The sequence below is a fragment of the Pseudorca crassidens genome, chromosome 19, assembly GCF_039906515.1.
Source record: "Pseudorca crassidens isolate mPseCra1 chromosome 19, mPseCra1.hap1, whole genome shotgun sequence".
Lineage (NCBI taxonomy): Eukaryota > Metazoa > Chordata > Mammalia > Artiodactyla > Delphinidae > Pseudorca > Pseudorca crassidens.
This window is the reverse complement of record NC_090314.1, coordinates 13,800,006-13,810,570: the sequence shown is the minus strand read 5'-3', so window position 1 is coordinate 13,810,570 and position 10,565 is coordinate 13,800,006. Positions and strand designations below refer to the sequence as shown.

At 56.3% G+C, this 10,565-nt stretch overlaps 1 protein-coding gene across 4 annotated transcripts in view; it reads right to left on the bottom strand.

Annotated features, from left to right (window-relative positions):
• Positions 1–2,042: 2,042 nt before the first annotated feature.
• SMTNL2 (smoothelin like 2) overlaps positions 2,043–10,565 on the bottom strand; it is a 61,572-nt gene continuing 53,049 nt past the window's right edge. For all 4 annotated transcript variants that reach the window (XM_067716776.1, XM_067716779.1, XM_067716777.1 and 1 more), the window contains 3 exons: positions 10,049–10,166; positions 9,592–9,743; positions 2,043–2,996 (listed from right to left, as the gene is read on the bottom strand). In XM_067716776.1, coding sequence (XP_067572877.1) covers positions 2,870–2,996; positions 9,592–9,743; positions 10,049–10,166 — 397 coding nt within the window. In that variant the 3' untranslated portion in view covers positions 2,043–2,869. The remainder of the gene's footprint in view (positions 2,997–9,591; positions 9,744–10,048; positions 10,167–10,565) is intronic.

The following is a 10,565-nucleotide window of genomic DNA, read 5'->3' as shown; positions in this document are numbered from 1 at the left end:
TCTCAAAAGCGAGACAGATAAGACGGATACTAATCCTACCGAGAACATTCGTCATTCAGCAGAAGGGGATGATGGGTGGATGTGAGAGCGTAGCTCAGACAGGGGAACAAAGGCAAATCAAGTTGGCCGTCTCGACAGGCATAATCGATTCACCAGGATGAGTTGGTCACCTGTCCCTAAGTTCAAGAAACTCAATTCAGAGTTGGTTCTTCTGGGTTGCACAGATGTCCCACCTAAAACTGACCAACTTACTCAGCATTTTTAGCATGCCATCCAATTGCCTGGAGTCACATAGACCTGGGATGGTAGAAAAGAAAATATCCTCTCACACATGTCTCCTCCAGTTACAGAGCACTGACCGCTGCAGCAGGGAAAACTGAGAGCTTTTCGTCATCGAACACATTTGCGAAATTCGTTGGCCTTCACAGACTGTTCCCCGAACACCTGGCCTGAACGTTCTCCTCTAACCAGCATGTACAAGATCATATTCAGAAAGTGCTTATGAGCTCTCCCTTGGCTAGAAAAATCTCCATCAGCTGTCAGAGAAGCTAAAGCCCATCTTGGCTCTGGAGAAACATTCCCTTCAGGGAAAAACGCACAAGCCAATCTGGTCACTTAATAAGTTTTAACAAAATCCAGGTGAAGGGATCTGGGAAAGCAGAAGAATCTTATGGAACACAAGCAGCTCTGAGAAATCATTCCTCTCGGGAGGTGTCGTGGGGATGGGAAATAAACATGTGAGACCATCTGTACCATGGTAGAAGGCGACTCGACGTCCAATTGCACAAATGGGAACTTTCCGTGCAAGACTGATCTAAAACGATGGCTTCCAAATGTCTTGAGACTGGGCGGCTTGCTCGCGTTCCGCCCACCCCCCTACTTGCCCCACACCTTGGAACCCTCAGGCTTTGTCTTGGAGATAATCAAGTTTCAAACCCCTTAAAGCTTATGAGCCCTCATTTGCCCCTCCCCCCCAAACCACAGACGAGAACATTACAGGACCTACGTTAAAGATATCTAGCCTGGATTACTCTGAATGTGAGACATGAGGGACACCACGCCTCAATTTAAGAGAAACTGTTCATTACGCCAGCAGGATCTGCTCTATTTTATGTGCAGAGGTGCAAGACCACGTGTGCAATTCAGGAGCGCTCCGCTTAACATGTGCAAGGACTCAGGAATGTATAGGCGTGCTTTTTACAGAGCCCCTGTGTGCTTGGACTGGCTTTAGGTTTGAAACCCTAAACTTCAGTAAGAAAAAAAAACCAGGTGCAGTGTCTTTGCTAATAATAGGGCTCACCTTCCCAAGCCTCCACGAGACAAGAGCTGGAAAGGGAGTGGTTCCCACTGTGGAAGAATCCAAAGGATGGGACAAGGCTGCAGCCCGAACAAACAAATCTGCTGAGACTACCAATCACCCACTTGGCAAGCTCTGCCGTGGTCCTCCCGACACCCCCAGAGCTCTGTCCCCCAACACAAGGGACCACAGGTGACTCTGAGAAGGCACAGATGCTGGTGGTTAGAACCCACTGCATGAGCTGAAGACATATATTAACTCCTTAAAGGGAAGTCCTCCAAGTTCATGGCTAAAATCCAACCCGATTAGAAAATGCTTCTTGAATAAGAATAAGCTAATGGCTGCGGCTTTATAGAATCTAAAGATGTTCTACTAAAACCCTAACCGCTTTTTTTGTACCACCGAACAGCTGTGAAAATAAACCAGTGCCCCTCGATGGGCTCCCCCACGTGCGGGACCACCCCACTGCTGATCACAGATCTGTCAGTCAACTTCCAGGGGACAGAACTGCAAGGGGGGACTTTCTGTCCGTGCTCCTTCCAGGACACGGAGACGGGTGACTGACAGGCAAATGCAAGAAGAGCAAATGTGATTTTGAACTTTCTGAGTGGTGATGTTGGCACAGAAACAGTTAAGTGGGGGGGGGGGGGCGGGATGTAAGCAGATTTTCATTTGAAATGGATGAGAAATCTCTTATTCCCAGGCACCCCATCTCCCAAACAGAAATAACAAATCCCAAGCGAAGTGCGACACATCTTTTTATGTACAAACGGTCAGTGGTACAGATGGAGTTACTTTTTATAAATATCTGCAGCGAATCCCTTAAAAGAAGCTGTGACTAAAAACCACCTCGCAGCACCAAACGCCCGTCCTTCCCTAAAAGTGTTAACTTCCTGAGGGCCTATTCTCAGCCAAACACGTGCGGAGCCCCCCTGGGAAGGACAGGACCACTTTGGGACCCGGCGAGAGCCCTCCCATTTCCCCAGAGAGCCGAGGTGACTTGCAGGTCAGCTGCTGCCCAGGACCTGGGAGTGATTAAACAGTTTCTTCCCAAGACTTCAGTCTTCTTTGTCAAGCTGCTGATTAAGCGTCTCTATATTTCCTGGCAGTGGCCCAGAGCGCGGGAGGAAAGGAACCTACAATAGTGTGAGGAAGTAGAAAACTCTGGGTGTTTGGATTAAAAAACACTTGGTAGTCAATGCAACCCTGTAAAGCCAATGGATCCAGTTCAGCAGAGGGAACACTGATTCAGGCTTCCAAATCTACAGACAAGCATTATTATTATTATTATTTTTAAGGAAGGTAATTATTTAGCACCAATTTCTCTCTCTCTGGGAATACTTCCTTTTCCTTGGAGCCCCTGGCTGTGATCAGTGCAGTCAGTGCACGCAGCTCAGCGGTACTTTCCCATCAGGAACGCAGCCGGGCAGGTTGGGGAGCGCGGTTACGAGGCACAGAACAAACAGCTCTCTCACACCAGAATGCAACTCTGCTCGGGGGGGCATCCTGACTCCGGGACACAGGCGGCCCCACCGACTCCTTCGGGGCTTGGCTCTCCAGCCCCGAGGGGCTTCACTCAAAGCGACGCAGGTGGTTGTACAGAGACTGGACGTAAGTGAAGACGCACATGGGGTCTGGCTTGCGGCCCATCACCATCATATCCTCCACCTCAATGAGGCGCTCACAGTTGGCCAGATTCCTGAAACACAGAAGCCGCATCAGAACGCCGGCCCCAGCCATCAGCCCCAGAACAGAGCTTGGCCCAGAGCTGGAGGCTCCCAAGTGCTCTCCAACTGTGAATTCACATCACCCCAGAAGAGCCTTTGCGGTTACTTTCTCTAATGCAGTGTTTCCCAGACTCCCACATCCAGGAACCGCCCTTACGACTCGTGTTTTTACATAACTAGACTTACTTTAAAATTTCAGTGAAATTCAGCTTCACTTTAAGGTTTCACTAAATTAAGTTCTGCTAAAAAATTCAATTTTATTAATTTAGACAAACTTATATTAATCGAAAAGGTTAGTTTCATTAATAAAAATTTAGCTCCAAAATTAAATTTCACTAAAAAAATTCAATGTGTATCAGCAGGATATGGAGAATCAGCACGGGCTATAAATGTAAAATGAATAAAGTAAAAAATAAATTCACCCATATGCTTCCTAAAACAGTGTCTTTGGGCTTCCCTGGTGGCACAGTGGTTGAGGGTCCGCCTGCCGATGCAGGGGACACCGGTTCGTGCCCCGGTCCGGGAAGATCCCACATGTCGTGGAGCGGCTGGGCCCGTGAGCCATGGCCACTGAGCCTGCGCGTCCGGAGCCTGTGCTCCGCAACGGGAGAGGCCACAACAGTGAGAGGCCCGCGTACAAACAACAGTGTCTTTCACCTTTTTTTTTTAACCATAACCCATAGTTAGAGGTGTTTCATCGTGATTCATTCAGCACGCGCATACATTTATGTGGAAATAAAGTTTCACAAAGATACTGACCTTTTCTACTACTCATATTTTCTCTAGATTTCGTCTTTATTTCTCTCCCCACCTCCTTTTTTTTGTTTTTCTGTTTGGTTTATTTTAATGCTGGTCGTGAGCCACTAAATTGATTTTATTATCTACTCAAGGGTCACAACAACTCAAAGTTTTAAAAGTTGCTTCAAATCATCTTGTGAGCCTCCCCTCAACCTCGCCCTGGGCCCGCCTCATGCTCTGGGAAATACTGGTTTAACTTCTGGCCCACTGGTGTAGATAGATGCGTGTGGAAACTGGGCCTTTCACTGGGCTGCAAAAAAAGCTCTTCCCTCTGCCGTTCCCAGCTGGGAGGGGGACTGAAGGTACCGGCTTCAAGGTCTCATGGAGGTGGGAAGACGAGCATCCACCTGGGAGGTAACAGCAGGGACCCTCGCCAAGCCCAGCAAAGCCCCGCCCTGTGCCGAGCCAGACGCGTCATCAGGCCGAACCCAAAAGGCCCAAAGCAACTGCAGTCGGTCCAATCAGCTTCAACAGCTGTGTGCACTCTTGTGGTTCCAGGGTCTCCGGTCTTTTTGCCCCCATATCCATAAGTCCATGAGTGACACTGTTCACATCCCAGCTGTATCCTTCCTAGCGATATGATTTGAGGACGACACTTAACTTCTCAGGGCCTCAGTTTCCCCGACTGGATAACAGCCACTTCACGGGGAGGTGGGAGGATCCATGAGCTCATCACACAACCAGCAGGAACGGTGTCTGGCTCGTCAGAAGAGCTCAGTAAACGTTAGGAATGGTCACTGTTGCTGTCTGTATTATCATGGTTCGCTCCAAGCAGCAGAGTGGGTCATCCGGGAAGAGAGGCCTGAACTGGAACTCTAAAGAGCTGGGTTCAGATTCCGACTCTGCCCACAGCTTCACCCTTCCGTGCCATCTCCTCGGTGGAAAGTCAGCCCCCGACCTCCGCTTGCTCCCCCTCCCGGTGGGCTTGTTCTTGTTGGGAGGTGGTGCCTTGTACCCCAAGCACTTTCTACCAGTCCCTGCCGGCTCCTGGGCCTGCGTGCTCCAAAGACAAGCACTGTAATCTCAGCACGGGGCCCATCCTGTGGTGCTGGCCTGACGCTGGGCCTCCTGTCAGAAACCGAAAGCCAGGGCGAAACGGAGACGCCGGTCCTGGATCCCGTCGGCGGGCTCCCCCTCGGTTTGGAGCGGGCAGCTTGCAAGGGAAGCCGAGGGCTTCGTGGGGTGGCGAGTGGCTCTGGCCCGATAAGTGGGCACCCTGGCTGCCCAGGATGGGCCGGGGCGGGGCTCGGTGTCAGGGGAGTGGACGCCGTGATGAGGATATGCACGCAGAGGTGCTTTGTTGATAGTCAAGGACTGAAAATCTGAGTTCCTGGGGAGGCCGTGGACCTGAGTTCACCTCCTTGAGCTATCAGGTGGCGTCTGATGCCCTTCTCCATACCTGCAGCGCAGGGAGAGCTCCTCCTACCCTCCCAGGGCTGCAGACGGAGAATGCCAGGTGTGTGCCCAGGTACCACCACTGACAGCAGTGGCCTGAGTACTCAGTCCCCCAGGAAACGTGGGCACCGTTAGAACCCTAAACCTCAGCCTTGGACGAGAACTGAAATCCCACCCTCCAAACACCCCCCTCAGAGGCACCAGCCACCTGGTGAAGGCCCTGCCTCGGCCATGCTCCCCTCCAGGTTCAGGGAAGGGGCCCTGATTTCCTCCAAGCACCGTTCCGATCCCTCTGCGGGTGGCCCTGGCCAGGAGGAAGTTTTCCCTCACGTTTCTTACGCGGTTTTGCCTCTTGGTACTTTCTACCTATTGGCCTCACAAGGCTATTCTCAGTCTAATTGCTTTTCCCCCCACAAAAGAGCCCTTCACGTGTTGGAAGAGAATCTTAATATCTGTGTCTTTCCCTGAAACTAACCATGTCTGGTTCCTTCGCTGTGCCCCCAGTGGGTACCTGGGGGCCCTCCTCTGAGCGGGTTCTGGTTTCTCTCTAGGATTGCTGGCACGTCCCAAGTGTTGTCCAACTTGGGCTGGCCCCCCTTCTTCATTCTAGAGGCTGCACTGACCCTCCCACTAATGACATCCCTGCCCCTGCCCAGGGTGGCAGTCAGGACGGGCGCTAAGGCCTGACCCTGGTATCACCCTCTACCCCGCAGACAGGAAGCTATGGGCAAGGTGCTGGCTTCCCCAGAAACCAGGGGACTGAGCCCCTAACCATCTGGTCCCCACCCCACCCCAACCAGCCGTGACAGTAATGATAAGATTTCTAGAAGCTGTGGACACAACTCCTGAGACAGGATGTGAGTAAAGGAAAATGATGATGAACACTGACTTTTATAAAAACACTTCAGTCTCAAAATATTAGAGGCCCCAACTGCCTTTTAAATGAAAACAAAACTGCTTTTGTGAAAACACAAACTTGTTTTAAATAGTTCAAACAGCATGGAATCATCATCCAAAGAAGAAAGTACAGGTCATTTCAAATGTCGCTGCGCAGCAAGAACCAGAGCTATCGTTTGCCTACTACCAATTTTAGATGAATTAGCCCCACCTTGTTTGGGGTTAAAAAAGGGTCAGAGGATTTTCTCCTACTACTATCCTATTGTGATCTTCGTCACTCCAGGGCTAGCCTGTCAGGCAGGCAGGTGGAGGAGGTGCCTGAGGGGTTATTTTTATTTGTCTAAGCCTTCTCTAAATGCAGCCTGGGATGCCAGGGCTCGGACTACAGCCTCCTATCTGGTTTTAGAGACACATAGGCACTACAAATAGCCTGGAAGCTCCCTCAGCTGGGCTGTAACCTGAGAGTAGGACACATTCCCCGCAGGGCAAGCGGGCTCCTCAGCTACACTGGCCGGCCTGGGCCTACACCGCACCCTCCATCTCGGCGGAGAACCACCCGCCACAGGAGCTGGTCCTCCCGCCCTCCAAGCCCCGAACGCCTGTCGGACGAGGGGAGCTCACTGTGTTGTCGACACCGCATCACTCACACAGATTAGGCCCCGGGGAATCTTGGGGGAGGTAAATTATCAGGGGGAGGGGCATCACAAACCCCTCTTACTCCCCGGGTTCTAGATGCGTCTCTGTGCTTTGAAGGCCCCTTGCTCGCCGAAGGGTCTGGAAGCTTCTCCTTCCTGATGTGCAGGGGCCCTGTCCACGGCTGCTTTTCCTTTCCAAAGGCCATGTCTTCATCAGAGCCCAGGCTCCCGTCACCCTACACCGCCCACCGCAAACTGCCTTTCTGCTGCCTGCGTGGCCCTTGACGGCTTTCCCCCAGCCCCGCGTGTCTGCTTGGCTTTTGCTGGCAAAACTAAGGAGTAGGCTGTTAAGACACTGGTAGCCAGTATCCTCGAGTAGGTGTCCCTGTGCCTTCTTTCCAGCTGTTCTAACCAGCTTATTGTCCAAGAAACTAGGCGAGCCCAGCTGCCATCCTCCCAGGAGGCCTCGGGCAGGCAGGCCCACCCTCCCAGCCCTGTCCCCCACGTACCTGTGAGCTGAGTTCCCGGATGACTCAGGAGGGGAGGCACCTTCCTCCCCCTCAGGCCGGCTGTGGGCGCCCCTCCCTGCCCTCTCTCGAGTCAGCAGATAAGCCAGAACTCATCTCAGGGGCCCAAAGCCCATCCTCCCCTCCCCTCCCCTCCCCTCCCCTCCCCTCCCCTCCTCAGCTAGCCGGAGCCGGCTCAGGCGGCAGGAAGGCAGGGCCCCGTTTTTACCACGTCCTTTGCTCTGGGTGGGAGGGAGGTACAGCCTGAAGCAGGCTCCCACGCCCCAACCCCAATGTGGGAGTAGAAGAAACATCTGGTTGGAGCCTGGAGGCTCTCTGAGCTCACACCTCGTGCTGGGAAAGCACAGCCACGGAGCTCTGGCTCCGGCCGCCAAGGCAGGTTACGTTCCCTGCGAGCTGGGGTGCAGGGCCACCATCCTGGGGCCCGGGCACCCCTCTCCCTGCCACAGCCCAGCTTGGTCCAGGGCTGAGGGTGACCGAGGCGGCCGGGGCTTGAGCGGGCACCGCCAGGCCCACTGGACTCGATGGAGAAAAACTGTCAGACAAGCGTGGCCTCACCCAGCGGTGGCGGGGGGGGGGTGGTCTTGGGTGCCCACATCGGAGCCCGGGCCCTGTACACTCTGACCATCTGCTTTTCCACAGTCACCCTTTCTGGGCTTCCAGGCAGCTGGGGAGGCGCCCCCTCCTCAGCATCGAGCCGTTACACTTGGCGCTACTTCAGCACCGTCTGGATTCGGTTGTGTAACGCGCTCTGCCCAAAGCTGTTTCCGCAATTAGGACGACAGCTAATCCTAAACAGCCGCGGAAGAGACGGCTCCCAAAGCATACAAGGAGTTCTTACGACCCCACGGGGGCGAGAGGCCACGCAGGTCACCCGAGACAACACAGCAGGGGCCACGCCGGCACGCCAGCAAGTCAGGGTCTCCGTTCTGCCCCTAGAGCGAGACCCGCAGCCCCGGGCACGGGGCTGTAACCTGTGAGCTCCAACTCCTTCCCCGGCCGGGCTTGGGGCCAGGTGTGGGGCGGAACAGACTCGGGGTGGGGGGGGTGGGCAGGCCAGGCTTCAGGGAGGGCTCTTCCAGCTCCACCAGCACGTGAGAGCACCTCCCGGACGTGGGCACCGGGGTCGCGGACAAGACACGAGGGGGGTCAGGCACACACGGGTGGCCAGAGGCTCACTCCACCAGGCACAAAGGTGGGCGGCCAGGAGAGAATGAAAAATGTTCCCTCCAGGAAACTCAGCTCTGGGGAGGTCCTCCTGCCCTCTGACCTTCCTCCCCCTAACTCCACAAAGCCCAGCAACAGGCAGCCCTCAACACCCTCATCTCTGCCCCGTGCCTGCCCTGGACCGGGGGCACGGACTCGACGGACCGCAGCAATAGCTCCCCTGCCCTCTGCCTTCCGTGTCCAGCCCACGTGAGGCCCTGGCATGAGGGCAGGAGGTGGGGGAGGGCAGAGGGTTTACTCCCTCAGCTCCCTTCCTGCCGGGTCACTGTGAGCTGGTCGCACCCGCTGCCCCAAAGTACAGCTCCTATCAGCCAGCCCTCTCCGCACAGCTGTTCTCCCCAGCCCGAGGGTACCCCACGGCGCCTGGCTCATCGCTCACTCCTGCCCACACGTTTGCAAGGAAGCCCTTTGTTAAACCCTCCTGCCTACTCGGTTTGAAGGCACCTTCACCAGAGCACTCTTTGACACTCCCCTGAGGCACGGGGGGTAGCCCTCAGCCTATGACCAAATGCCAAGCTCCCCGAGCACCTCCTGAACCCAGAATCACCCCTCACCCAATCTTCTCCCTATGAGCAGGTCTTAAGAAGGTAGGCAATTTCCTATCAAAAGCTTTTACGGCATTTAGGGAAGCAAAGTGTACCTACTGGAGAAGTCTGAAATGTCCCCCAGGCAGATATTCAGTTTCCTGCTGCTCAGCTGCTGGGCTCTCCCAAGCAACTGTCTCTCTCACCAGCCTGGAGAGGACAGGCTCAGTGCTCCGGCGGACCCTGTCCCACTGCCCCTTGCACCTTGTCTGTGGCTGGCCTGGTAGACCGCACACCAGAGGCCGGGTACCAGCCAAGAGGGCGGGTGCACGAGAAGAGGAGAGAGCCTGGCTCTACTACTGAGTGCCGGGGGGCCCGGGGAAAATCCCCCCTTCCCGGCCATAGTCTCTCCATCTGTACGGGAGGCGACAGACTGGGTGGCCTCAAGGCTCTCAGGTCTGCGGACAGCTGCCCCCGTCCTGCCGGCCCCTGTGCTGGACGCGGGGCAGAACTCGGGCTTGGGGACTGGGAGGGGCTGGCAGCCAGGGGACCCGCCATACTTACTCGGCCATGGTGAAGGCCAGCTCGAAGTTCTGCCGCCGCTGCGCGGGGCTCAGGGCATTGTAGTCGAAGGCATCGGGGAAGAAGGAGTGCACCAGGGCGCAGAAGGCCATCCCGTCGCTCCAGCTGGAGGAGAAGTTCTGCAGGTCCACGTGCTGCGAGGCCAACGCAGGGAGGTAAGGGGGAGCACAGCGCCGGCCTCAGCTCCTCCACCTGATTCGACCCCACAAGCAGGTCCTCCCAGCCCCTCCCCAGGCCCACCATCCCCCCAGCTCAGCAACAAGCCGTGCCTGCTGGACTCCACCTGCAGCGGCTGGGGACCGATCGGGAGGGTACAGATTCTCCAGCTCCTACCCCTCCGCCCCAGACTGGGGCTCCCGTCCCGGCCAGGGGAACACGAGCGGGGGGATGGCGCCCACTCCCGCCTCTGCCGGGGTCCCGGCGGCCGGGCCGGGCTCACCTGGTAGCCGAGCGTCTTGTTGCGGCACCACTCGAGCAGGATCTGCTTGATGCTGCTGGCGCTGGCCACGCCGAAGCTCTGCGAGCGCTTCAGCTTCGCCCGGGTCTCGCCCTTCCCCCTGCAGAGAGAGGGCAGGCCTGCTGGGGGGCTGGGGGCTGCCCTTCCCCCTGCAGAGAGAGGCCAGGCCTGCTGGGGGGCTGGGGGCTGCCCTTCCCCCTGCAGAGAGAGGCCAGGCCTGCTGGGGGGCTGGGGTCTCGCCCTTCCCCCTGCAGAGAGAGGCCAGGCCTGCTGGGGGGCTGGGGGCTGCCCTTCCCCCTGCAGAGAGAGGGCACGCCTGCTGGGGGGCTGGGGGCTGCCCTTCCCCCTGCAGAGAGAGGCCAGGCCTGCTGGGGGGCTGGGGGCTGCCCTTCCCCCTGCAGAGAGAGGCCAGGCCTGCTGGGGGGCTGGGGGCTGCCCTTCCCCCTGCAGAGAGAGGCCAGGCCTGCTGGGGGGCTGGGGGCTGCCCTTCCCCCTGCAG